The sequence below is a fragment of the Mugil cephalus genome, chromosome 2, assembly GCF_022458985.1.
Source record: "Mugil cephalus isolate CIBA_MC_2020 chromosome 2, CIBA_Mcephalus_1.1, whole genome shotgun sequence".
Classification (NCBI taxonomy): domain Eukaryota; kingdom Metazoa; phylum Chordata; class Actinopteri; order Mugiliformes; family Mugilidae; genus Mugil; species Mugil cephalus.
This window is the reverse complement of record NC_061771.1, coordinates 6,465,750-6,493,105: the sequence shown is the minus strand read 5'-3', so window position 1 is coordinate 6,493,105 and position 27,356 is coordinate 6,465,750. Positions and strand designations below refer to the sequence as shown.

General features: G+C 38.2%; 4 protein-coding genes across 6 annotated transcripts; 1 reads left to right on the top strand and 3 right to left on the bottom strand.

Moving 5' to 3' along the window:
• Nucleotides 1–333: 333 nt before the first annotated feature.
• On the top strand, nucleotides 334–1,343 carry LOC125002917 (polymeric immunoglobulin receptor-like). Its single transcript, XM_047577311.1, has 3 exons — nucleotides 334–376; nucleotides 580–906; nucleotides 1,009–1,343. Exons 1-3 carry the CDS (start codon nucleotides 334–336, stop codon nucleotides 1,341–1,343), a joined length of 705 nt encoding a protein of 234 aa, XP_047433267.1.
• tekt4 (tektin 4) lies at nucleotides 977–7,715 on the bottom strand. Its single transcript, XM_047578699.1, has 8 exons — nucleotides 7,444–7,715; nucleotides 4,930–7,332; nucleotides 4,330–4,400; nucleotides 4,087–4,230; nucleotides 3,899–3,985; nucleotides 3,645–3,780; nucleotides 3,420–3,574; nucleotides 977–3,348 (listed from the first exon to the last, which is right to left on the bottom strand). The coding sequence occupies exons 2-8, from the start codon at nucleotides 5,449–5,451 to the stop codon at nucleotides 3,135–3,137; spliced, it is 1,329 nt and encodes a 442-aa protein (XP_047434655.1). The 5' UTR covers nucleotides 5,452–7,332; nucleotides 7,444–7,715; the 3' UTR covers nucleotides 977–3,134.
• An 83-nt stretch (nucleotides 7,716–7,798) lies between these two features.
• Nucleotides 7,799–14,322, bottom strand: LOC125004231 (polymeric immunoglobulin receptor-like). Of its 2 annotated transcripts, none has more exons than XM_047578695.1 (10): nucleotides 13,989–14,322; nucleotides 13,528–13,854; nucleotides 13,111–13,431; nucleotides 12,221–12,541; nucleotides 11,718–12,017; nucleotides 10,331–10,429; nucleotides 10,190–10,251; nucleotides 9,836–9,971; nucleotides 8,292–8,618; nucleotides 7,799–8,195 (listed from the first exon to the last, which is right to left on the bottom strand). In XM_047578695.1, exons 1-10 carry the CDS (start codon nucleotides 14,023–14,025, stop codon nucleotides 7,861–7,863), a joined length of 2,265 nt encoding a protein of 754 aa, XP_047434651.1. In that variant the 5' UTR covers nucleotides 14,026–14,322; the 3' UTR covers nucleotides 7,799–7,860. The 2 variants fall into 2 exon arrangements, with proteins under 2 accessions (XP_047434651.1, XP_047434652.1); XM_047578696.1 differs by lacking the exon at nucleotides 7,799–8,195 and adding an exon at nucleotides 8,753–8,789 and having other exon boundaries at nucleotides 8,399–8,618.
• A 6,997-nt stretch (nucleotides 14,323–21,319) lies between these two features.
• Nucleotides 21,320–26,855, bottom strand: LOC125004232 (polymeric immunoglobulin receptor-like). 2 transcript variants are annotated; one of them, XM_047578697.1, is made up of 8 exons: nucleotides 26,745–26,854; nucleotides 26,284–26,610; nucleotides 25,489–25,809; nucleotides 24,989–25,288; nucleotides 24,015–24,119; nucleotides 23,632–23,730; nucleotides 23,491–23,552; nucleotides 21,320–22,861 (listed from the first exon to the last, which is right to left on the bottom strand). In XM_047578697.1, the coding sequence occupies exons 1-8, from the start codon at nucleotides 26,779–26,781 to the stop codon at nucleotides 22,691–22,693; spliced, it is 1,422 nt and encodes a 473-aa protein (XP_047434653.1). In that variant the 5' UTR covers nucleotides 26,782–26,854; the 3' UTR covers nucleotides 21,320–22,690. The 2 variants fall into 2 exon arrangements, with proteins under 2 accessions (XP_047434653.1, XP_047434654.1); XM_047578698.1 differs by lacking the exon at nucleotides 24,015–24,119 and having other exon boundaries at nucleotides 26,745–26,855.
• Between the last annotated feature and the right edge of the window lie 501 nt (nucleotides 26,856–27,356).

The following is a 27,356-nucleotide window of genomic DNA, read 5'->3' as shown; positions in this document are numbered from 1 at the left end:
TTTGATTTGATGTTATGTACTGATTTTCTGTGCTGCACTCAGGCTGTTTCTGTAGTGTGACATTGTGAAATTAATCAACAGATTTCAGCAATGCTACCAAACGCGTTTAGTTCCTGTTATGCTGACTCTACGAAGAACTTCTTTCAAATGAAATGCAATCTGCGTGGAAAACCGGTCAATGCAAGGTTACAGGAAACTGAAAATGTCATCTGACTAATATACAGTATAAACCAAAGTGCGATCAACATGATTTAAATGTGGAACTGAGATTTTGCATCATTCCCTATAAAGAGCCCTAAAAATAAGATACCAGCCACACGTCAGTGGTCGTACATGAAGATGTGGAGCCTTCAGAACCTGCTGTTCATCCTCTGCTGTGAGTCCAACCGATAATCATTTTACTAAAAGGAAGTACAAATGTTATGTTCTTTTATGATGATCAACATGTAGGTGTAACACACCTGACTCTATGCATACATGATCAGATTTTAGACATTCCATTAGACACGCTCGAACATAACATTTTCAATGTCAGAGTCATTTAAATGTTTAAAGACTGTAATATATGTCTATTTACAGTTGCCGTGGGTTATGTGACCAGAGCAGCAGGAGTGATCCATGTGTTTGGATATGTGGGCAGAGATGTTGATGTTTCCTGCTCCTATGATCAGGGTTATGAGTCTCATGAGAAGTACCTGTGCAAGAACAACTGTGGCAGCAGTGATGTTCTTATTACGACATCAGAAACAAAGAAGAACAAATACTCCATCTATGATGACAAAGAGAAACGAAGCTTCACAGTGACCATCTCTGATCTTCAGTCTGTGGATGCTGGGAAATACTGGTGTGGGGTGACAGCGTTTTTCAAAGATATCTACACTGAAGTAAAACTGGAACTAGGACAAGGTAAATAAATAAAGTGTTTCCACAGTTTACACATATACAACATTTAAAATGTATAGAAAAAACAATGAGCTTGTGTCATGTGGTTTTATTTCTTCTTGACAGATCACTGCTGCAACAATGTGGATAAAATTCAAAGTAATGAAAGTGATTCAGTGTCCATCATTTGTCGGTATGAGTTGAAGTACCAGAACAACCTGAAGTTCATCTGCAGAGGAAACCAGCCCTCCACATGTCTGCAGCAGGCAGTCATCACCTCTGACAGCAAACAAAATGGACGCTTCACACTCATTGAGGACAAGGAGTCAAGAAGATTCACAGTGAACATTAACAACCTGACCCAAGAGGATTCTGGGTGGTATCTTTGTGGTGTCCATAGAAACACTGGACTGGATGTTTTCTCTGCTGTTGAGCTGGAGGTTGAAGGTCAGAGGAAATAACAGTAAACTGTACCATTTGACACTGGATTAACTTTAATTTTTAATTAAATAAGTTTTGGTTGTCCACTAAATTAAAAATCAAATTAAATATTGGGCCATATGTACGTCTATGTGTTTAAATCCACTGGTTCTTTGGTAATGGTAATAGAGAGAACACATCATCATGCGTCAATGCTGCACATTTTTAATGTGCATGTACTAAATGTACGTATATGGGAAAGTAACAGCGTGTGCAGATCTGTTCATCTGACTGTTAATGAAATAAGGAACAGGTCAAACACATTTGAGGCTACTTCTGCTGTCTAAGAGAGTGACTGTTGTTTCAGGAAGTGCACATTTTCAATGTGATATGTGTTTTTTTCTTTTTCTTCATGCCTAGATACTGCAGATAGAGCAGCAATTTACGCTGGGGCTTACTTGCTGCTCACAATACTGGCTACTATCTTGATAGTGACTGTGATGTGGGTCATGGTTTATAGATGTAAATGTTACAAAGCGAAAGGTATGTTTAACACACACGCACGCATATAACGATGAAGATGGTGATAATGGTGATAATGCAGTGTTTTTCTGTGTTGCAAGGAGCTGACATCGGCATGAACAGAAGCACAATGAGCAGTGCTGAAACAGACGAGCTAAAGTTTGTGGATCACGTAAGACTAAAAAATCCTTCTTTATTATAGTCTATCATAGGAGGCCGAAACTGTCAAAATCTAAAATAAAATAAATAATAATAAAAAATGCATATGCCATTAAATGCACTCAATAATATAAAAATAAATGTATAAAAATATGTGAGAAAAAATAATAATTTGCTTTTGTATTTATTGATATTTTTAGAGGTTTTAAATGTATGCAATTATGCTTCTACCATTTTGTATTATTCCTTTGTGTATTTACTGTGGTCTTTTTATTCAGTCACTCACTATCATTAATATGTTTCATACTTTTAATAGTATTTATATTTTTAAATTTTTTTGACAGTTCGTTGCTCCATATATGAGATCCCATATTCCCTTAGCATGTTTATATTAGCATTTAGTTTGAAGCCAAACGTAACAAAGCCCCAAGCCGTTGTTGTTGATCTTGTTTTTAGTTTGTGGTGACCAAAGGTTTAGACAAACAAATTCAAGAAAATCATAAGGGTCATCCTAATGTCTGTTTCATCTGATTTACAATATATCACACAACTAATACTTGTTGTTTTTTTCAGCTTTATCTAAATCAAGTATTTCCGGTGCATTCCATGTCAAGTTCATTTCAACACGACAACTTGCATATCTACGATAATGAGGGTGCCGAACATGTCTACACCGACTTCACACCAACAGAAGATATCTATGACAATGAATATGGAATCCAACACAAGAGTGGCAAAGTACACTGAACAGCATGCCTGGTCTTGTTCTTGTTTAATGTTGGATTGATAGTTTGTGTTATTCAACCTAAATGTTAACCAGTTCATGTGCAGCTGATCTGTTTTCTGCTTAAATACAAGTTAACTACAACTATAAAAGTCCTACTCATCACATGTTCTAGATTATTCTGTTTTTATTTACCTTTTTACAAAAATGAGTGAATAAAGAAAATAAGCAAAACTGGCTTTAAACTTAATGTGGAGTGAAGTTTAAAGCGTAAGTGTGGATGAGAATATCAATTTAAGCACAACTGATGAGTTCAAACATTATCTCACTACGTGAAGAAACACATAACAAACGTAACAAGGAGCAACGTCAATCCAAAAGTTTGAATTTAGAAAAAAAGAATAAAACTCATAAACATAAACACTCCTCAGTATCCCGACAGTGTTGAGACGGTTGGATACCGTTTACGGTGATTCATGCACTTCTCCCTCTCTATGAACAGTGAGTGAGTTTTACAGCTTATGTCCTTCTCAAGCTCCATGCGGGACTCTTCCAGGTGGGACAGGGAGCCTCTGGCTTCACTCAGCTGCTGGTGCAGAGACGCCAGGGTGGAGTCAATCTGCCTCACTTCCCCTTCCAAACTACAGACACAAGTAACAAATGAGGACACGAACAAAGAGAACTGAATGTTTGTGGCTGTGTGTACACATACCTGAGCTGGGTTTCATCCCTGCAGAGCTCCATGTTGGGCCTCAGGGAGCGAAGGTAAAGTCTGGACTGAGCCACTCTCAGTGGAGCCTCTTTGTTGTGGATGGCTTGCTGTAGAGCAACAATGTTCCTCTCCTGGGCCCCAATTTGCTCCAATATCTGCGCAGGAGATCGTACAGTGATCAGTCATCTGTTATTGCTCAGTCACTTCCTCTGTTTGTTGGTGTACCTGTGCAAGCTTCATCTCCAGCTGCGTCTTGGCCTCTATCAGCTCCACACAGCGCTGGCTGAAGGCTCGGTCCACACTGGAGCACTGGACTCTCAGATCTTCAGTGGTGTCCCTCAACATTTGCTCCACCAGCACCCTGACACATGCAATCAACATGACTATGTTTACGGCTAAAGAAAAAATATATGTAGGTATAATAAAGTTGTTCCATTTACTACAGGTGCTGCTGGAGTCCTAACCCTGTGTTATCTGACCTGAGTTGGCTGGTGGCCTGTTCCTCCTGCATGGCCTTAGAAAGGTTGTCCTGTGTAAACTTTGTCCACGATGAGCGGTTACACACTCTGCAGCAGAGAAAGATTGAAGCATCGTGTATTGAACAGATTATCAGTACCGTTTCACAGATTACCTTGTTTTATCAGTGTTTCCACACAAACAGACTCACTGCTCCTGCACGGTGGCTGAGCTGGGGTGGTGCTGTGTGTCGTGGCTCGTGTTACTGTGCCTTCCACTGTGGTCATCAAAGCCATAGGCCTGGTACTTGTCAGACCAGTCCAGCTCTAACGTCTGCTTGGCCTCTCTGTTCGTCCTGACACAAAGACACTTGTGAAGCCAAGGTTCTGAAACTAACAGAGGCCAGTCAGCTGCATGTGAGGCAGTTGAACTTCCAGTAGAAAGAGTCACTCACTTGATCTGACTGACGACCTGCGCTGTGGTTCTCTTCAGAAGAGCCTGGATGCTCCTGATCAGGTCTACCTCCTACCAAACACACAGTGAGTATTTAGACATTGGATCCTCTGTAACATTAATGAATTCACATTTTAATGATTATTTTATTTTAAAAGGAGTCGGTTCCTGTTCATTCTTTTCTTAAATAATAACATTGTACCAGCTGGGCAAAAGCTAAACAGGCAATAAATTATCTATCTTATCTATTTATATCTTTGTTGGTATTTTTGATTGACACTGGCTTGACATGATTCATTATCAGACAATTAAAAATGTAAGGAATCCTTAAGGTAGCAATCTATTAATGAAATAACAGCCTCTCTTCCACTCTGACTGAATTGCTCTAAGCATTCATTTGTCCACTATCTAAATATCCCAGAAATGTAGTTACAGTTACCAAGACGTAGTGAAAACAACAAGTATCTATTTCAAAATCCTTATGCATTCTGACAGTACAGAATGATGTGCTGTTTGTTACATTGATCATGCACTGGGATAACTATCATCGTGTTATCTTGTAATTGCCTAGTTTGATTCTACAAGTACAGCCAGGGATGACCTTCAGCAGCTCCTCCTCCACAGAGTCTCTGACCAGGTCTGGTCCCAGCCTTCTAGACCTGCACTTCACATTATCTGTTGAGATGGCATAAGGGATCTCCGTGGCGTCCAGCGCCTTCTCCAGGCGCGTCTTCAGCGCCAGCAGGGCCTCTGTGTCGGCCAGCAGCCGCTCGATGTGCCGCTGCAGCTCAGACTTCCAGTAGTGGATCTCTTGCAGTCTCTCTCCGAGAAGACGTGTCCCCTCGGCCTGGGTCTTCAGAGTCGCTGCCGCTGTGTCCTGGTACGTGATCCTGGACTCTCTCTGGACGCTACGGGCTTCGCCGCTGTCTATACTGGCCTGTTGGAGTATGTTGTGGTATTTGGAGAACCATTCTCCCGTGGTGTATTTAGCCGAGCGGTATCCCGCCGTGGCGGAGCCTGAGGACGGCTGCGGGACCTCCAGCTCCACAGGAGGGTCTTTCTCCGGGACCCCCTGAGCCACAGATCTGCTGTCAAACTGCGGCCGTGATACCAAAACATCCATATTGTGTTTTTGCCTGTTCGGTCAGAATAAAATTAAGAAATAGTACGCCGAGTTAGAGCAGATATAGTCCCCCCATCGGTAACGAGCGTTTAACTCTCCCGACCAAGCGGCATGGTTGGTTGGTTTGTTTGGTGTTACCTGGTTACACATGTTGGCAGGAGAAGCTTTGGCTCAGGTGACCGGGGTAGATATCAAATGAATAGATCAAGATTAAATGACAATTTCGGACATTACAGTAAAATAACACGAGAGAATAATAAAAATGACTGCAGATACACAAGGACTCCGCTTAACTTAACCGGACTTATTCAGTGTAGATACCAGGGCAAAAGGTAAACACCTTACATATCTTCATCTCCATTTATTTAGGTCGAAATTATTGATAGCCTACTTGAAAGCTAAGTTGATCGCTCATATCTCAGACCTGCACTCAGTATCAAATTGTAGTAATAAACAAGGAGCCCATAAAGATGGTATCATTTCCCTTTCAGACTGATTACTTTTCTACTCCTATTTATACACCTCAGTATAGGTTTGGAAGAGATTGATCAATAAAGTTTTGAGAAGATATACACTTTATCTATCAAAAATAAATCACACAAACTTTTACTTTGAGCTAAACCAGCTCTCCGCTGGCTACTGGTAGTTGGTCCAGTTGATAAATAACTACATTAACGCTGAATAAGTAATCAGTTACAGGGTGTCAGTGGTACATGATAACTTGAGTTAATGGTGGAAATGTAACAGCAGAACACAATATTCTATGTTCAAGTCAACAAGTGGAGGAGAAACTTCAGTCAAGCTTTATACTTGGCAGTAACATTGAGCAGTGGTCAGTTGGATCAAGACACAAATATGATCCCATCTATTAGGGAGATTTAAGCTGACTACAAATACAAAGTTGTGGAAATGATTTCCCATGTTGTAACCAGGAACCACATTATTGTTCATTTGGAATCATTTCTGCCCTGATAAATGTACAATGAGTCTCATATTTACTCTCATTTTGGTCTTAGTCCCCAAAAAGTATTAAATAATAAAGAAACACCTGATTCTTGAGATAAAGTGACTGAAGGATTTATTTTAGAGACAGTAAGTAAAACCTTGTGGAGTTTATGTGACTTGTTTATGTGATGATGAGCGATCAAAATATCACCCGTGATAATAAAAGTCGTCAGCGCAGGGCTCTGTTTGACATATTACCCAGTGGTAAGCGTTTGTTATAGGAAGTGGTCTTGATCAGAGGCATGCACCCACACACCCACACATACATATCATTGTTTGCTACACTTGCTCATGATCTTAGAGACGTTTTACTTTCAGAATCTCATAACACAGCAGAACTACAGATGAAGGTATCCCCCAGACATGTATTGTTGAAAAATGTTTAAAGCACATCCATTAATTCCATGTTTGAGTCAGAGTATGTGATACACCAACCTAATCACACACAGTCATGTCCAATGCCATGACAGAAAAGAGTTCAAATCTGACCCCTGTTCAGTTTGAGTTTTACGGGAATACATGGAATACATCTGTTGATGTCTCCATTTTCCCTAAAGGAGTCAAAGGTGCTGAACAGAGAGTTTGCTTAATATGTAAAAATAATAATACTAATGTAATGCTTCATGGACAGGTAAGGTAATATGAAAAAATGGCAGCATTTCACAGATACATTTACTCACACGAGGATTGATTGAACTCCACTGGCACCTGTTAACTGAGACATTTCAAACAGAGTTAGGACTGGTGTCTGTCATATTAACTACAGTACATTTCTGTAGTTGTGATGAAGTTTTGGTAGGTACACTGTTCCTCATCTGGGTTCATTCCATGGCTCAGTGTGCTCTGTGGAACTGCATCTTCTCCAGATTCATAAATCTGTGAACAACATAAGACTGATGAATATTTATAGATATTTAACCAAGATATACACAGCCCTGAATGTCATTTAGGAACAATATGGATATTCTAACAACAGTGTTTACTTACATCATTGCCTCTCATCTCCACTTCTGCTTCAGCCCTGCTCATTACAATCATATTGAATTTGCAGGTTATGTTTTTAAAAATAATAATGATAGCAGATGTTAGGATCAGCAGTACAGCCACAACTGGAGTCAGAATGTAAACCAAAGGTGTCATGTCTGGAAAAAATAAAACATACACATTTCAGTAAACAAATATACATGTCCTCCATCCTTCCTTTATTGTTTTCGTTCACGGTGACACACACATTGTTTTGGAGTGACATAGGCTGTGAGATAGGACGTGTCAGTAGTCACAGTTGTGGTTTCCTGGGGCGATGAAAAATCCTGCCATGAAAAAATAGTTTATATATCACCAAGTAATGGGCCTACTTTAGATCAGTTTTACCAGAAACTAAATGATAAACATAATGAAGCATTATTATTTCCTCTGACCTTCGACCTCCAGTTCAACAGCAGAGAAAACATCCAGTCCAGTGTTTCTATGGACACCACAAAGATACCACCCAGAATCCTCTTGGGTCAGCTTGTTAATGTTCACTGTGAATCTTCTTGACTCCTTGTCCTCAGTGAGTGTGAAGCGTCCATTTTGTTTGCTGTCAGAGGTGATGACTGCCTGCTGCAGACATGTGGAGGGCTGGTTTCCTCTGCAGATGAACTTCAGGTTGTTCTGGTACTCCAACTCATACGGACAAATGATGGACACTGAATCTCTTTCATGACTTTGAATTTTATCCACATTGTTGCAGCAGTGATCTGTCAAGAAGAAATAAAACCACATGACACAAGCTTATTGTTGATCAGTCTTACATGTTGTATACGTGTAAACTGTGGAAACACTTTTTTATTTACCTTGTCCTAGTTCCAGTTTTACTTCAGTGTAGATATCTTTGAAAAACATTGTCACCCCACACCAGTATTTCCCAGCATCCACAGACTGAGGATCAGAGATGGTCACTGTGAAGCTTTGTTTCTCTTTGTCATCATAGATGAAGTATTTGTTCTTCTTTGTTTCTGATGTCGTGATAAGAACATCACTGTCGCCACAGTCGTTCTTGCACAGGTACTTCTCATAAGACTCATAACCCTGACCATAGGAGCAGGAAACGTCAACATCTCTGCCCACATATCCAAACACACGGATCACTCCTGCTGCTCTGGTCACATAACTGAGAACAACTGTGAAGAGAAAGATGACATGAAAAGGACATTTCTAACTTCCTGCTGTATAATGACCATTAACAAGGTGTGGTTCTCTGCCATCAGTCAATACTAAAACAGATATATTTTTTCATTTAATGTCCAGAACTTACTGCAGAGGATGAACAACAGGTCTTGAACGCTCCACATCTTTAACAGAAAAATATAAAAACCGAAGAGGAAGTTGTTTTAAACTACACTGAGTGAAACATTTTGAGGAAACAACAATATGTGTACTGTTCAACACGTCTGATGGACACATTTAACACCCACAACATGAGAAAGTCAGTCTTGCAAATGATAAACTATGGAAATGATTCAGTTCTGTATTGACAGCAACAGTATTAACGGGGGTCAAATGACCTCAATGATGCATCTAATTTTGAAAAGATTAGGAGGAAAATGCTTTAAGATTTAGTATAAATAAATAAATACAAGCTGCGATTATAATATATTTTATGTATTTTTGTATTTTATTCGATGCTTTAATAAAAAGAATCCTTGCAGTTTCATCCTATCATGCATACAATGACAATAAAGGCATTTCTAATTTTTCATTTTCTAAGAATGGACGAATAAAAACAAACCTTAAATTAGTCTGAAATATCAGTTAATACAAGGCTTGTGCTGAGTCTTTATAACAGAGTGCTGGAGGGCAAAAGATCTATACGTTTTATCATCATGATGTAGTTCCAGTAAAAATCTTTTTTGATTTTTCCTTCTGAGATATAAATACTTGCTTTATAATAACATCATTCTAGTTTTTGATGAGTCAATAAAGCCTTTGGACTACAAGTGTACAGGAATATATTCACAGAAGATCCTTTTTCATGCATTTAGTACGAGCAAGTTGATTTGTAAGAGACACATGTTTATGGTCTCAACTCAACAACTCAACAAAATTAATGTGTTAACTTTATATGATGTCAAAGTTTCCAATAAATAATAAAATCCATCCTGCATAGAATAATTAAATGTACTGAGGTATTGGACCCTACTTCTCAATCTCAATCTCAGTCCCTTGTGAGGGCTTTATTATTATAAACTACTACAATGTTACATTGGACATTGACACATGACTTGGAGGCCCAATTAGACCATATGAAAACAATTCCAGTTACTGGATCCGTTACAAACATGTAGGGCAGTAAAAAGTATAATTCACTTGTAATTAGACAGATGGAAACTTTCATTACAGTAGATTTCTTCTGTTGCTGTGAAGTTTTCGTAGTCTGGTTGGTCGTCATCTGCGTTGCTGTAGTCATTACAGGCGCCCTGCAGTTTGGAGGTCGTCTGCTTTGAGAACCCGACAGTTTCTTCATTGGCATAAATCTGAAATACAATCAAAATACAACGAAGGAGAAGTTGGACATATATCTCAAAATAATAATAATGATAACAATAAATTAGTAAAAGAGCTCTTTGCTTTTTGGTGATCCCACAGCCTTTAGATTAGTTATGTCTTACTAACAATAATATCATCAAAGATTTGTTGTTTTCATAGACATGACAACAAATTGTAGCTAGACTTTTGACTTTTGTTTTCTTACCTCTTCTGAACCTTTGGGTTCTCCTGCTGCCTCACAGTGTCTGGTGATGCCCACTCCAGTTTCTGAGAAAACACATCAAAACAAATGGTCACACATTTGTCTGTGTGTAAATACAGCATGTCTGTGCACGGTGAAATATACCTTGTACTTTGTGACATTTCTGCTTATAAACTATGATCAGGGCCACTATTAGTATGAGCAGCACAGCAGGTACAATGGCAACCACATAGAGAGCTCCGCCTGAGAAACAAAAACCACAAACAGAGCAGGGTAAAAATATAGACTTCCTGAAAGCACACTGGTTTCAAGAGTCCACAGCATAAGTGGCACTGACTATCAGAGCTGCAGCCTCACTTCTTTCCTTTTTATTAATGGTGGCCGTGCATTTTAGCTCAACAGATCTTTTAACAAGAGGATATTTAATTGACTCACATTCACTCACGGGATACAATAACTGTAAAACCATAAAACCTCAACCAAAACCAACCTTTGTTTTTCACACAGAATATTCGATGTAGCCTCAGTGACTGGCCTGTCCCCTAAACACTTCACATTAATCCACTTTAATAGTTTAATTGAGTTCAGATAGAGTTTAAACAGAGAGAAAAATAACAGCGTGTCATACTGTGAGATAATACAACCACAGTGATATTATTGCTTTATTCTATTTGAATGTGCAAGCAGTGTAAGTGTTTCATCCTTCAGTGTAGTTATGTACTGTAGTAAACACAGTAACATTACTGCAATGCCAAGGAGCAGATGAGTTGGAAAGAAGAGATGGAGACTTCAGACGTGAACCCCCATACAGTCTCCTTCATCAAGACTTCAATGACTTTGAGTGACGAATTGATTTTGTTCCTGTTCCCCAAATGTATTAAGTAAATAATTGCATCAACAATTTTCTTGTTTTCTGTAGTTATTTTAAATATTTTAGAATATGGGTCATTCTCTTATTGGTGGGTAATATTAAAACATAGTGAAATCAACTGTTACCTGCTCTTAATAGTAATGTATTGTCATATACAATAACATTATAAAACAACAGTGCTTAACTGTTTTTATTTGTACATTTAATAAACCAGCACTGTAGAAACAACTTAAATCACAGTATTTGTTTTTTTGTTTTTTGTTTTTTTACAATAACTACACCAATACTGTAAATATGTTCTACAGTATATCTACTGTAAAACATTTACAGCAATCGGCTGGATAACTGTTGCCAGTAAGGTACTGTAAATCTTACGGTAACCATTTTACAGAGTAAATAATGAACTATGATGACTATTAAACCTATTAACACTGAATTAGTACATGACTGGAAATGTTCCTGGTAAATGCTGAAAGCAACAACTGATCTAACCAGATGAAAGGCTGATGTGGTTAAATGAGGTTCTGAGCCTCTAGCTTCTCACAAGTCCTTATTTGGGCACATCATGTACAGTTAGTGTGAAAGCATTGTCAACCAGGAAACCCACATTTACACAGCTGGGCTCAAAGAAAGACATTATTTTATTGCTATTGATCTTACCCACTGACAGATGAATCCTGGTGTAGTTTCCAGCTCTCCACTGTGAGTCTGAACCACACCAGTACATCCCAGCATCACCTGCTTCCAGGTTTGTGATCATCACAGAGAAGGAGCTGAGAGAAACATCATCTTGCAGCATGAACCTGCTTCCATTGGTCAACACATCTGTGCAGTTGTTGCGGTAGTCTCCCTTACAGAGGAACTTCCTGTTATTCTGGTGATGTGGTGGATAAGGACACTGCAGAGTGACTGGACGTGTCACAGTACCACTCATAGCAAGTGTCTTCACACAACACCACACTGTCAAAGAGAACAACAACATGTAAGAATCACAATGTAGTCTATGTGCAGGCCACACTAGAGATACATGTGCATAAGTTCTTCTTTCCTTTAATACTTCAGTACATTTTGAGAAGGTGTAAAAGCTTTACTGGTCTTTGCTGTTCTACTATAAATGAAATAAGTTTACTGCAGTAATATGAGGTGTAACTGAGACATCAAACCTTTGACCTCCAGCTCAACAGCAGAGAAAACATCCAGTCCAGTGTTTCTATGGACACCACAAAGATACCACCCAGAATCCTCTTGGGTCAGCTTGTTAATGTTCACTGTGAATCTTCTTGACTCCATGTCCTCAGAGAGTGTGAAGCGTCCATTTTGTTTGCTGTCAGAGGTGATGACTGCCTGCTGCAGACATGTGGAGGGCTGGTTTCCTCTGCAGATGAACTTCAGGTTGTTCTGGTACTCCAACTCATACGGACAAATGATGGACACTGAATCTTCCTCATAACTCTTCCTTTTATCCACTTTGTCACAGCAAGTGTCTGTCAAGAAGATAAAGAAAAGTACAAGTCAAGTTGTCTTCACAGAGTGGCAGTAAGAAAGACACCAGTAAAGTTTAGATTCAGGTTATTGTTTGATGTTTTATGGCTCATATAGACATTTATAGAGTTCTCATTCCACCTTGAACATCACGCTATAGATCTGTAGAATAATTTGTTCTCCATTGTAATCTGATATCAACCTTTGTAATAACCTTTTTACAGTTCTCAACTTCTTTTCCCTTTGTATAATTATATTATAGTTTTTGGCTTAAATGATGAGTTAAAATGATTTTCACTTCATCACACACCATTGTGCTGTGTCTGTGTGTCTCTGTTTCTTCAGTATTTATCATTTGAACTAATTGTGAACATCTGCAACCAGTCGTCTTCAAGAATCACAATGTAGTCTATGTGCAGGCCACACTAGAGATACATGTGCATAAGTTCTTCTTTCCTTTAGTACTTCAGTACATTTTGAGAAGGTGTAAAAGCTTTACTGGTCTTTGCTGTTCTACTATAAATGAAATAAGTTTACTGCAGTAATATGAGGTGTAACTGAGACATCAAACCTTTGACCTCCAGCTCAACAGCAGAGAAAACATCCAGTCCAGTGTTTCTATGGACACCACAAAGATACCACCCAGAATCCTCTAGGGTCAGCTTGTTAATGTTCACTGTGAATCTTCTTGACTCCTTGTCCTCAGTGAGTGTGAAGCGTCCATTTTGTTTGCTGTCAGAGGTGATGACTGCCTGCTGCAGACATGTGGAGGGCTGGTTTCCTCTGCAGATGAACTTCAGGTTGTTCTGGTACTTCAACTCATACGGACAAATGATGGACACTGAATCTCTTTCATTACTTTGAATTTTATCCACATTGTTGCAGCAGTGATCTGTCAAGAAGAAATAAAACCACATGACACAAGCTCATCGTTGATCCATCTTACATGTTGTATACGTGTAAACTGTGGAAACACTTTTTTATTTACCTTGTCCTAGTTCCAGTTTTACTTCAGTGTAGATATCTTTGAAAAACACTGTCACCCCACACCAGTATTTCCCAGCATCCACAGACTGAAGATCAGAGATGGTCACTGTGAAGCTTCGTTTCTCTTTGTCATCATAGATGGAGTATTTGTTCTTCTTTGTTTCTGATGTCGTGATAAGAACATCACTGCTGCCACAGTCGTTCTTGCACAGGTACTTCTCATGAGACTCATAACCCTGACCATAGGAGCAGGAAACGTCAACATCTCTGCCCACATATCCAAACACACGGATCACTCCTGCTGCTCTGGTCACATAACTGAGAACAACTGTGAAGAGAAAGATGACATAAAAAGGATATTTCTAACTTCCTGCTGTATGAAGACCATTGACAAGGTGTGGTTCTCTGCCATCAGTCAATACTAAAACAGATATATTTATTCATTTAATGCCAAGAACTTACTGCAGAGGATGAACAACAGGTCTTGAACGCTCCACATCTTTAACAGGAAAATATAAAAACCGAAGAAGAAGTTGTTCAAACTACACTGTGTGAAATATTTTGAAAAAACAACAGTTAAGTTTGACGTTGCGCAAACTGGGTTGTATTCCTTAACATTCAGAGAGACGCATATTTATTGAGTGTCAGTCCCTGGCCGAGTCGTCCGTCAGTCACATCTGAAGAGTAAATAGATGAATGCGTCTCAGGAAGGAAGTTACAGAGGATATTCTGCACGTTTATTAAAACCTGTACACATGCGACAGTCTGCTCAAACCCACAGCTTCTTGCGGCTCGGAAAACTCTGTTCTTATGGTGCATTCACTGTCATCAGGAACATGCAGACACACTCTCCAAGTGCAGCAACAATGTCAACTAATAGAACACAATATAAACAATAGAACTGAATATAAACAGCGTGAGCTCATCTCAACAGTCAGTTGATCACTTCAGTTTTAAAATCAGTGAAACTTTAAGTTTTATACACTTAGATAAGTTTATAGGTTTAGTTTTATACATCTTAAACGGCTACCACTTTATTATAAGCTACATAGCACCATCACCAGTAGTTATCACCATTTACAAAACAAATTCATACTCCAATGACAAGAGATATTTACCCTTATTTAAAAAAAATAAATAAATCTGATTGTTCTTTTTTAATGTAGGCTATTTTTTTAAGTGAAGTCATATGAGTGAGTAATTTCCCCACAATGTCTATCTATCTATCTATCTATCTATCTATCTATCTATCTATCTATCTATCTATCTATCTATCTATCTATCTATCTATCTATCTATATGTCGTATAGACGTCTATTAAACATACTATTATAAGGATATTCCAATAAATCTAGATATTTAAGTAATGTAATTGCAATCTATTCAAATTTTCACAATCTATTCAAATCTATTTCAAATTTGAATGTTAAATTAGGTTCTGTAAAAAAAGGGACCAAATTTAACCTGTGATCCTTACCTTGATTTGGTTGCAGTATGTTATAACAAATTACAAAGGTTTTTTGGTCTTTCAAATGGGTTTCAGTAACACTAATATCACGCTTATTTTACCACTGGATATAAATATATTTCTCGATGTGAACATTAACCAAACTATCCTACTGTAATATCTCAATCAATACATTTTGAAAACAAATTCCTACCATCACAACATATGAAAGTGCAATATACATATTTTTAATTTCTTAACTAAGACATACATTTCAAGCAAATAAATGCACAAACTCAAACAATATTAACAAAATAAAATAACCTTTTGGTTATGTTTTTAAAAGAGGTGAAAAAAAAACAGCAAAAATAAAATAAAATTGTTATTTATATTAAAAAGATCACTTAAAACAAAAAAGAAAGAAAGAAAAAAACTCTTGAAACTCTAAACAAAAATTACACCATCGGTGTCCTGGGCCTCCTATAGCCCCCTCCTCCACTGCGAGCTGGGGCCAGTTTAAAATGTAAGCCCATGGCTGTGCTGATGATGTCATCTCTGGCTTCTTTGAATGTTTCAGCTTCTGCAAACAAAGCAATAGAATAAATGTGTGTGGTTGTCTATTGTTTTATGTGATGTCACAGAGATACTATCCAATAACAAAAGGTACATGGACCTCCAGAAAGCAGGAAATCCCACGATTCAAATGCAGTGTGCTGCTGGTCTCTATCTCATATGGTTCAGAAATTAATAAATGTTTTGAAAAAACTGTCCGAACGTATCGTCGACGATGCGCTCGTCGTAGCAGGCAAGCCATAGCTAGCTCGCAAACGGATTGATGACGATTCAATGTACAAACATTGCAGGACAATACAACATTCCAATGACGTACCCTTGAGCACTCACCTATTCATGGGTTTCACTGTGACGTCACACCGTCTCAACGGCGCCATCTTTAGGACCGTCAGATACCGGAAGTACGCTGTCAATATGCCGTCTATCTGTTGTGTGGTCGGCTGCGATAGAGCTAAGTCTAAAAATACAGGACTTACGTTTTACAATATCCCCAAAAAACAATGAAAGAAGACAGAGGTGGGTCGCTGCCATTAAAAGGGATCACAGACTCTGTGCTGAGCACTTCATCTCAGGTAAGTTATGTTTACCTACGTAACCAAGCGTTAGCATGCTAACATCGCAATATTACTCACAGAATAAAAATAGCCGCGATAAATCAACGCTTCAGTAGTGTTTCAGATAATTAAGATTATTTTGTTGTGTTTAATTTAGATTGAATTGCCAGTTAGTTAGCCAAAAACAAGCTAGCAAATGTAACGTTCGTAGTAGATTTAATCGGGCAGAAAGCTCTTAAAGTAGTAAATAAATACATAACTTACCTTTCCCATGATCGAAAATGTTTTTTGGTCCTCCAGGTGATAAAGTTTTGCCTCGGTGGCCCAACCTGAGGCGAAGTACCAGTAGGCTTCAGTGCTCTTGTAAGCCTTCAGGGACTCGCCGGTGTAGGGGGATGGATTATGAATTACATAAATGTATACGTCAGCAAAGGACAAATTTGGCAAATTTAAGGCAGATTGAAGGGGAATTAGCATTTCAAGGACAATTAAGTAGGGATCAAAACCCAAAATACCAATTTTCTTTAAATAGCGTTGTTTTTCGGCAGATTAAAGATGCGCATTTGCCGATTGACTGGGGATTTTTCTCCGGGACCGGGTGGTGGCGCTAGGTCCTAAATGGCCTTTTAATGGCACCTCCCACCTCTGTATTCTTTCATAGTTTTTGGGGATATTGCGAACGTAAATCCTGTATTTTTAGCTTTAGCTCTATCGCAGCTGACCATACAGCAGATAGACGGCATGTTTACAGTGTACTTCCGGTATCTGACGGTCCATTTACAAAACAAATTCATACTTCAGTGACAAGAGATATTTACCCTTATTTAAAAAAAAAATTGAGCCACCACGAAACCCATGAATAATAAGCCCTTCTTGGTGGCTTTGATGCTTGCTTCGAAAAAAAGTGTCCCAAGTGGCTCTGCTCGCCATCAACCGGTGTCGTTCCAGAAGTTATCGAAATATCGATAGTATCGATACAAAGGCCAGCATCGGTATCTGATCGATACTAGAGCGCGGAGATCAACACTTTTGTTACAGTTTCTCTTCTATACGTCCAGTAAATTACTCATCACTGAGTTCATGCGAGCGCAGCGTCTCTCCAGGTCTGTGCGGCAGAAGCTTCTTCATCCTCATCTCTAGTAAAAGGTTGATATGGACAGTTTGACCCTCAAATCTTAGCATCACAGCAGCAACGCACAGCTGGTACTGATGCCCTTATTGAAATACGTCGGTACTTGGAAGAGAGGACAATTACACAGGCTACAGGCTCATTCTGTGGTGGAAAATTAATGAGCCAACATTTCCCTCATTGAGCAATTTTTGTATTTATTATTACACTGTTGTTTTTTTTGTTTTTGTTTTTTGTTTACTTATTTTCTCAATTGACTAGCCACTATATAAATTTATTTTTCTTATTTTGCACTGTAATTGCATTGTGAGTTACGATGATTCAAAAACCACTTACTTTAACAGATCGCTGACATCCACTCGGTTCTCAAGGGTTAAAAAATGTTAGGACAAGGCGCTCATGAATACTCTAAACTCATAATGTTATGTAGTAAAAGGGGAATTATTTAAAATTTATATGCTGCTGTAAATTGTTTTAAATTGTAATTAGTCAAGAGAACACAAGTTATTTTGCCTAAATATTTGTCCTGTGTTTTTATCATAATCAAAAGTAGTGGTATCGGAATCAGTATCGGCGATACTAGCCCGTTATTTCCTTGGTATCTGATTGATACTAAAATTCCCAGTATCGCCCAGCCCTAATTTCCGCTCCACAATACAACTTTCCGCGTATTGCTACTTCCTAGTGAGAAGGGATCATAGAGTTATAAAGGGAGGGATCCACTGACGGGACATATTTCGTCCATGTTTATTTAGATTTAGGCTACTGTCCCCAATTGTCACTGATTGCAAACTGCCTATATTTAGCTATAGGTTAATAGTGATATCTAAATATTCCTAAACATGGTTGGCATAATCTTATGCCTAAGAAATAAAGCATAAGATATTAAAATAACATAAACAACATAAAAAAATAAAGATAACAGGGCTAAATCTAGACGTTGATTAAACGTCTAAATCAAGGCTAAATCTAAACTTTATTTTATATTGATCAATGGCCATTCAGATTATTTTAGTCCAATATTTGGACACCATTGTGCAACTTAGTTATTTTTTTGGTCGGTATTCATTATTTGATTCAATCATCTAGATAGAAAATAGACATTGATATGAGTTCTTGATTTAGACGTCTAAATCGAGTCTACATCTAAACTACACTGTAAATTGGGAAATGACTGTTAAAAATGTTTTAATCCAACATTTGGTCATCGTTTATACAACTTACAGTTGTTTTTCTGTTTAATATTACATGATTAATGCATTAAATCCTATCGTCTAGGTTTGGGCTAAAATATAGGCCGATTATAGAGAGGCGAACTTCTTGAGGTCTATGAATGGGATAGACAGAAATATGTGTCTGTGTGTGTGTTTCTCAGAGTCAATCAGACTTATTATGTGGCCACTCTTAATGTTCAATCTCTCTGATGAGTTTGTTCTGTTTTTGCACCGTAACGGTGGCTTGTTTCACGTGCACCAAGAGTCTCTTATGTTCATAACAACAGGCATGAGGCAACTGTCCAATCTTCCAATCCTGCACCTTTCCTTCAGTTGGAATGTGAATACACTCAAATTATATTCTGCACTGTATGTCCATATTCATTATATAACTTAAACTTGAATACGTTTTGATAAACACCAACAATAACAAGAACTCAGCGTAAACAGTATGTGACCAATGCATTTATTCATATACATACACCTACTGACTGTTGAATCTTGGTTTCCACCACACCAGAGAGAGTCCCACCCTCTGCAGCACGACCCAGCATCGTCTGCTTTCAGGTCAATGACTGTCATTGGAACAAAACTCATCTTGCACTATGAATCTGCAACATGTTGGTGCAACTGTGGCCTTGACTCCTCTTATGAGGGACTTTAAGGCAGGACTACAGAACTGGGTGCAATTGTTTGGATCCATAAATATGAGCTATTGCATCCAATTATAGACATCAAATTATTTAGTTTAAACAAGTACAACCTTGCAGCTTTAAGTTCATTTCTGACGATAATCGTGGCTATCGAATATTAACTGTAATAATAAAAGCCACCAGCAGAGGGCGCCATTTCAAACGTTTACCAGAAGTCAATATGTTTTGTGGTGCTCCAGATCAGAAGCTCCGTGTTTTTATAAAGAGAACTTCAAATCTATTTATCAGCGATCTTTCTGTCATGAAGAACGTTTCACTTTGAAATCACTGCTTGAAATCAGTGACCATCCTTAACATGTATATCACATGCACATACACATACTATCCATACGTGTTAGACTTAGACTTAAACAGACTTTAATGATCCACAAGAGAAATTACTTTGTCACCGTAGCTTTGTTGCATATAAAAGTAAACACAACAAAAGATAAAATAAAATGAGATTAGATTAAAGTAAAATAAAAAGTGTAATCAAAAAAATGTACAGAATTCGAATTCTGAAAAAATATACAAAAATAGTTGGCAAAACAGTATCTGAAGCTGTTTCGTCAGTTGCACAGCAACAGTGGCATGGATCGTGTCATGGCATGGTGCCTCCTTGTCCCTGTCCGCTGAGGGAAGGCTGAAAACTAACAGAGTGTGTCCGCCCGCAGTGTCTGAAGCCGGGCACAGACGCACCGTGGTCCTATGAACCAGGTCTCCAAAGCTCTTCTCATGACACATTCCCTCTGGGTCCCATCAAGTGCACACAGTCCATCCATTTCACTGCCAACAACCCCACATTCCCCATGAATACAGGCGGCATCGCTGACCTGAACCTCCTTCTCCGCTCCTCCAGTCCCCAGCACCTCTCCTGAAGTTCAGTGGGACTCTCAGGTTTCTCAGGCTTCTTAGAGACTTTCTTCTGTGAAAATTTTATGACACAGCATAACTACAGATGAATGTGTGCTCCAGACATATATTGCTACAATATGCTCATCAAAGACCAAAGGGCAAGGTCACAAATCATTTGTTTGGCCTCAACTACAAACAACAAATCTAGTTATGAAAAGGTTTCACATAAATGTCTAACTGTATAAACTGATGGAGGGATGACATTTTACATGTCACTGGTTTACTTCACTATGCGAAAAGGATGTACTACAAAAAGACTTCTATGAAATTCATTCAACGTCTTCACTACAAATGTCGCATGAGTGTGGACAGACATGGATGTACAGTGTAAGGTGACTGTCATGGAGGTGCTTAATCTAGTTTTCACTGCACAAACAAACACAGAGTAGATGTCTTCTGTTGCACAGAGGCTTTGGTACACAGGTTCTTGTCTTTCAGCTGCTTCATCACCATGACTGGAGCTCTGCTGCACGTACAAACCCAGCTCTGAGAATGTAAACTAAAAGTGTCACATAAAGAAAATAAAATACCCAAGATAGTTAAAGATATACACTTCCTCAAAAACACATTGTGTTTGATCGCGTTCTGTTTTCATTAGGGAAAGTGAGCGCACAAACACACACACACACACACACACACACACACACACACACACACACACACACACACACACACACACACACACACACAGTATTAGTGCAATATGTTGAGTGTGACGTGACAGGTTCCACAGTGACACTGGTGGTCACAGTGCTTGTTTCTGTCACAGTGCTGGTTTCCTGAGGCGAGGCTGTTAAAGAAAAAATAAACACAGTACAGACTCTCTATGAAGTTTGCACCTCAAATTGATGACATGGTATATTTCCACTGTTAAACCTACTACAGTTTTACAGAACTATGTGACATGATAAACACAGTGAAGCATTATTATGACCTCCGACCTCAAACCTCCAGTTCAACAGCAGAGAAAACATCCAGTCCAGTGTTTCTATGGACACCACAAAGATACCACCCAGAATCCTCTAGGGTCAGCTTGTTAATGTTCACTGTGAATCTTCTTGACTCCTTGTCCTCAGTGAGTGTGAAGCGTCCATTTTGTTTGCTGTCAGAGGTGATGACTGCCTGCTGCAGACATATGGAGGGCTGGTTTCCTCTGCAGATGAACTTCAGGTTGTTCTGGTACTTCAACTGATACGGACAAATGATGGACACTGAATCACTTTCATGACTTTGAATTTTATCCACATTGTTGCAGCAGTGATCTGTCATGAAGAAATAAAACCACATGACACAAGCTCATTGTTGATCAATCTTACATGTTTTATATGTGTAAACTGTGGAAACACTTTTTTATTTACCTTGTTCTAGTTCCAGCTTTACTTCGTGTTAATATATTAAAATATACAACAGTGCTTTTGCTATATTTATTTTCCACTTTCATAATTTTTTGTATTCATTTCATTGGAATAAAGCATAGACAGTCGCAAAGCCTATACTTTGTTTATTTGAAAGGCTGTAAACACATCTCTTAGTGTTGGGTCTTAAGCTTATATTGCACCAAATGGAGAATGGATCAGTTAGTGATTCGTTCACCAAGTGAATCACCAGTTCACTGCAGGTCGCGAGTCAGCCTCTGTGTCATTGCCGACCATTGGTGCCGACACAGAGGCTTTCTGGACCAAATGACTTTGGGGAATGGAACACACATTGTTTTACATTCATAATTTGTTTAAATTCCACAAATAAAACACACATTGTTTTACATTTATAATTTGCGTCGCCTGCGTTGTACTTTTAATCACCGTTACGATTTCTGTGTTTACCGTTTTTGGTTTTTTGATTGGCTGATCTGATCTGATGCATGCAGGGTACAGAAAAACATGGGAAAAATTGGAACCGGACAAAACCATACATACGATTTGCTTATTAAATGAAGCAATTAGTAAAACATTCATTTCTTTTCCTTTTCTTTTCTAATTTATTTATGTAGCCCAATATATTAAAGGGGTTAAAGAATGTCTTCGAATATGGTTCAAATATTCACTTAGACTCAATGATGAAATTACAAAGTTCTCATCAAAGGTCAAAGGTCAAGGTAAGTAATGTGCTAACTGCACATATGATGTCCAAGTTTCCAATTAATCATAGAATAATTAAAGGTACTGAGGTAATGGGCCCGTACTTCCGTTAGTTAGTAAAAAATACTCAATCTCAGTCCCCTGTGAGGGCTTTATTATTATAAACTATTGCAATGCTATGTTGGACGTTGACACATGACTTGGAGGCCCAATTAGACCATATGAAAACAATTCCAGTTAGTGGATCTGTTAGAAACATGTAGGGCAGTAAAAAGTATAAAGCATAGGAAACTGTCATATACATTACTACACATGTGTAGTGAACTACACCACATGGATAAATGTCCTTATTGCTTTCAATTTCTCTTTCTGAATGTCTTTATTTGTATCAGTTACTCACTTTATATACAAGAAGGTCACTTACATTTTGAGTATTTGTAAAGTAAAGTTCTTACCCACAATTTAAAACAGGGAGTGTAGATGGCATTATTAACAATAAACACCACTAGGCATTAGCAAATGTGTAACTGAGAAAAAGCCATTCACACACACATTTCAATATTCACTTGCGATTAGACACGTGGAAATTTTCATTACAGTAGATTTCTTCTGTTGCTATGAAGTTTTCGTAGTCTGGTTGGTCGTCATATGCGTTGCCGTAGACGTTACAGGCGTCCTGCAGTTTAGAGGTCGTCTGCTTTGAGAACCCGACAGTTTCTTCATTGGCATAAATCTGATATAGATTCAACATACCACAAAGGAGAAGGTGTTATGGACATATATTTTAAAATCCAGTGATAAGTAATTAATTAAAATTTTCCATTATTTATTTTACTACATTAGTAAAAGAGCTCTTTTGTGTTTTCTGATCCCACAGCCTTTAAATTACTTATGTCCCAGAGCTCTCTCTAATATACGAGCCATATATTAGAGAGAGCTGTGGGACATAAGAGTCTGGTCAACTCAGATCATGGGCGCCATGTTAGATATATCGGAGGTAAGATTCTACAGTGTAACCCTATGGGCTGGATGTGTTATGTTGAAATAAATTAATGGGCCTAAAAATGTTATTTCTAACATCTGTCAATCTGTCAAAGGTCCTCACTTACATGTCCCAGAGTCTACTTACTTTAAATATCTTAAAAGAGCCTGTAAAATGATTTGTAGCCCAATCACCTCATCAGTCAAGGACCTGTGTTTACCTTCCCCTCAGTCTCCGTGTTCATCCATCGGCGTCAAAAGTTTGAAATCACTCAGAAAAGTTATAAATTCTCCGAAATAGTGAAAATTAAACTAGTCTCACTGTTATTTAGTATTAACATTATTATTAACATTATAATATTAGCATACTAGCCTTCTTACCTCTTCTGAACCTTTGGGTTCTCCTGCTGCCTCACAGTGTCTGGTGATGCCCACTCCAGTTTCTGAGAAAACACATCAAAACAAATGGTCACACATTTGTCTGTGTATAAATACAGCGTGTCTGTGCACGGTGAAATATACCTTGTACTTTGTGACATTTCTGCTTATAAACTATGATCAGGGCCACTATTAGTATGAGCAGCACAGCAGGTACAATGGCAACCACATAGAGAGCTCCGCCTGAAAAACAAAAACCACAAACAGAGCAGGGTAAAAATATAGACTTCCTGAAAGCACACTGGTTTCAAGAGTCCTCAGCAGAAGTGGCACTGACTATCAGAGCTGCAGCCTCACTTCTTTCCTTTTTATTTATGGTGGCTGTAAATTTTAGCTCAACAGATCTTTTAACAAGAGCATATTTTATTGACTCACATTCATTCATGGGATACAATAACTGTAAAACCATAACCACACACACACACACACACACACACACACACACACACACACACACACACACGTACCTTCAAGTACTTTACTAGCAGAGTTTGTTGAATTAGTTTTGTTTGTGGGACTGACTGTGGTTTCCACAGCGAAGGTTGGGTTTAGAGTTGTGATTCCCAGAAAGACTGTTAGAGAAAAATAGTGTTGGTATTAACATTTATTTCAGATGCACAGAATATAATATAATATAATATAATATAATATAATATAATATAATATAATATAATATAATATAATATAATATAATGCTCAGGCAATTTAAATGTCTTTCTTTAATGTAGACGGTTATCTCAACAACTGAACTTGTAACAGATACTGGTTAAAAAAAAGTAATATACTACTGGTGATCTATTATCATTTTTTCTTCTTCTAGTATTTATAAATGTCATGCGATGTGACCTTTGCACTTCTTTGTAGAATGGAAGAGTTACATTAGAAGGGTGGGATTTAGAGAACAAATACAGTATGAGAACGGACAAATGAAAACAACCTGAGTTAATAGGCCATGTGTCCAGTCTATATAGCGCTGAGCACTTTAAGGAACCGATCAACTTTACAGTTCACATTAATCCACTTTAGCAGTTTGAGTTTATCCAGAGTTTAAACAGGGAGAAAAATAACAGTGTCATACTGTGAGATAATATAACCACACTGATGTTATGACTTTATTCTATTTCATTGTGCAAGCAGTGTAAGTGTTTCATCATTCAGTGTAGTTCATCCTTAAATAATAAACTATGATGATCATTAAACCTATTAACACTGAATTAGTACATGACTGGAAATGTTCTTGGTAAATGCTGAAAGCAACAACTGATCTAACCAGATGTTGAAAGGCTGATGTGGTTAAATGAGGTTTTGAGCCTCTAGCTTCTCACGAGTTCTTATTTGGGCACATCATGTACACTTAGTGTGAAAGCATTGTCAACCAGGAAACCCACATTCACACAGCTGGGTTCAAAGAAAGACATTAATTTATTGCTATTGATCTCACCCACTGACAGATGAATCCTGGTGTAGTTTCCAGCTCTCCACTGTGAGTCTGAACCACACCAGTACATCCCAGCATCACCTGCTTCCAGGTTTGTGATCATCACAGAGAAGGAGCTGAGAGAAACACCACCTTGCAGTTTGAACCTGCTTCCACTGGTCAACACGTCTGTGCAGTTGTTGCGGTGGTCTCCCTTACAGAGGAACTTCCTGTTATTCTGGTGATGTGGTGGATAAGGACACTGCAGAGTGACTGGACGTGTCACAGTACCACTCATAGCAAGTGTCTTCACACAACACCACACTGTCAAAGAGAACAACAACATGTAAGAATCACAATGTAGTCTATGTGCAGGCCACACTAGAGATACATGTGCATAAGTTCTTCTTTCCTTTAGTACTTTAGTACATTTTGAGGTGTAAAAGCTTTACTGGTCTTTGCTGTTCTACTATAAATGAAATAAGTTTACTGCAGTAATATGAGGTGTAACTGAGACATCAAACCTTTGACCTCCAGCTCAACAGCAGAGAAAACATCCAGTCCAGTGTTTCTATGGACACCACAAAGATACCACCCAGAATCCTCTTGGGTCAGCTTGTTAATGTTCACTGTGAATCTTCTTGACTCCTTGTCCTCAGTGAGTGTGAAGCGTCCATTTTGTTTTCTGTCAGAGGTGATGACTGCCTGCTGCAGACATGTGGAGGGCTGGTTTCCTCTGCAGATGAACTTCAGGTTGTTCTGGTACTCCAACTCATACGGACAAATGATGGACACTGAATCTTCCTCATAACTCTCCCTTTTATCCACTTTGTCACAGCAAGTGTCTGTCAAGAAGATAAAGAAAAGTACAAGTCAAGTTGTCTTCACAGAGTGGCAGTAAGAAAGACATCAGTAAAGTTTAGATTCAGGTTATTGTTTGATGTTTTATGGCTCATATAGACATTTATAGAGTTCTCATTCCACCCTGAACATCACGCTATAGACCTGTAGAATATTTTGTTCTCCATTGTAATCTGATTTCAAACTTTGTAATAATCTTTTTAAAGTTGTCAACTTTTTTTCCTTTTTCATCTCAGACTTAAATTATCCTTTGTGGTTTAAATTATGTTTAAAGTGATTTCCACTTCATTGTACATCATTGTGCTCTGATTCTTCAATAATAATATTACTCGTAAACAGAGTAGAACATTTGATTTACAGTAGAAATTGCTGGTAATCCTGTCCTTGTTATTTATTAATTGCCTATATATGATTTCTCCAGTTAAGGCAGAAACTGAATTGTGTTTTCTTTTATTTACCTTGTCCTAGTTCCAGTTTTACTTCAGTGTAGATATCTTTTCCAGTCCTCGTCACCCCACACCAGTATTTCCCAGCATCCACAGACTGAAGATCAGAGATGGTCACTGTGAAGCTTCGTTTCTGTTTGTCATCATAGGTGGAGTATTTGTTCTTGTTCGTTTGTGATGTCGTAATAAGAACATCACTGCTGCCACAGTCGTTCTTGCACAGGTACTTCTCATGAGACTCATAACCCTGACCATAGGAGCAGGAAACCTTAACATCTCTGCCCACATATCCAAACACATGGATCACTCCTGCTGCTCTGGTCACATAACTGAGAACAACTGTGAAGAGAAAGACGTCATGAAAAGGATATTTCTAACTTCCTGCTGTATAATGACCATTAACAAGGTGTGGTTCTCTGCCATCAGTCAATACTAAAACAGATATATTTATTCATTTAATGTCAAGAACTTACTGCAGAGGATGAACAACAGGTCTTGAACGCTCCACATCTTTAATAGGGAAATATAAAAACCGAAGAAGAAGTTGTTTCAAACTTGGCTGTGTGAAATACTTTGAGGAAATAACAGTATGTGTACTGTTATTTCCTCAACACGTCTGATGGACACATTTAACACCCACAACATGTGACAGTCAATCTTGCCAATGATAAAATATGGAAATGATTCAGTTCTGCTTTCACAGCAAAAGTATGAACGCATGGTCAAACAACCTCAATGATGCAGCTATTTTTTCTAAAATCTTGGAAAGATTTTAGTACAAATAAATAAATACAATCTGTGATTAGTCTCACTGTATCACGCATACAATGACAATAAAGACTTTTCTAATTTTTCATTTTCTAAGAAAGGACAAATAAAAAGAAACCTTAAATTAGTCTGAAATATGAGTTAATACAAGGCTTGTACTAGATTGATAGATAGATACTGTAGTTTGCCAATTACAGATTATTGATTACTCCTTTAAAACGTAACTTTACTGATTAATTGATTTTAAATGTAAATAATTTAGATTACAAGTTACTTTACCTCCCTTTACTTTACAACATAGGACTGTCCGACCAACT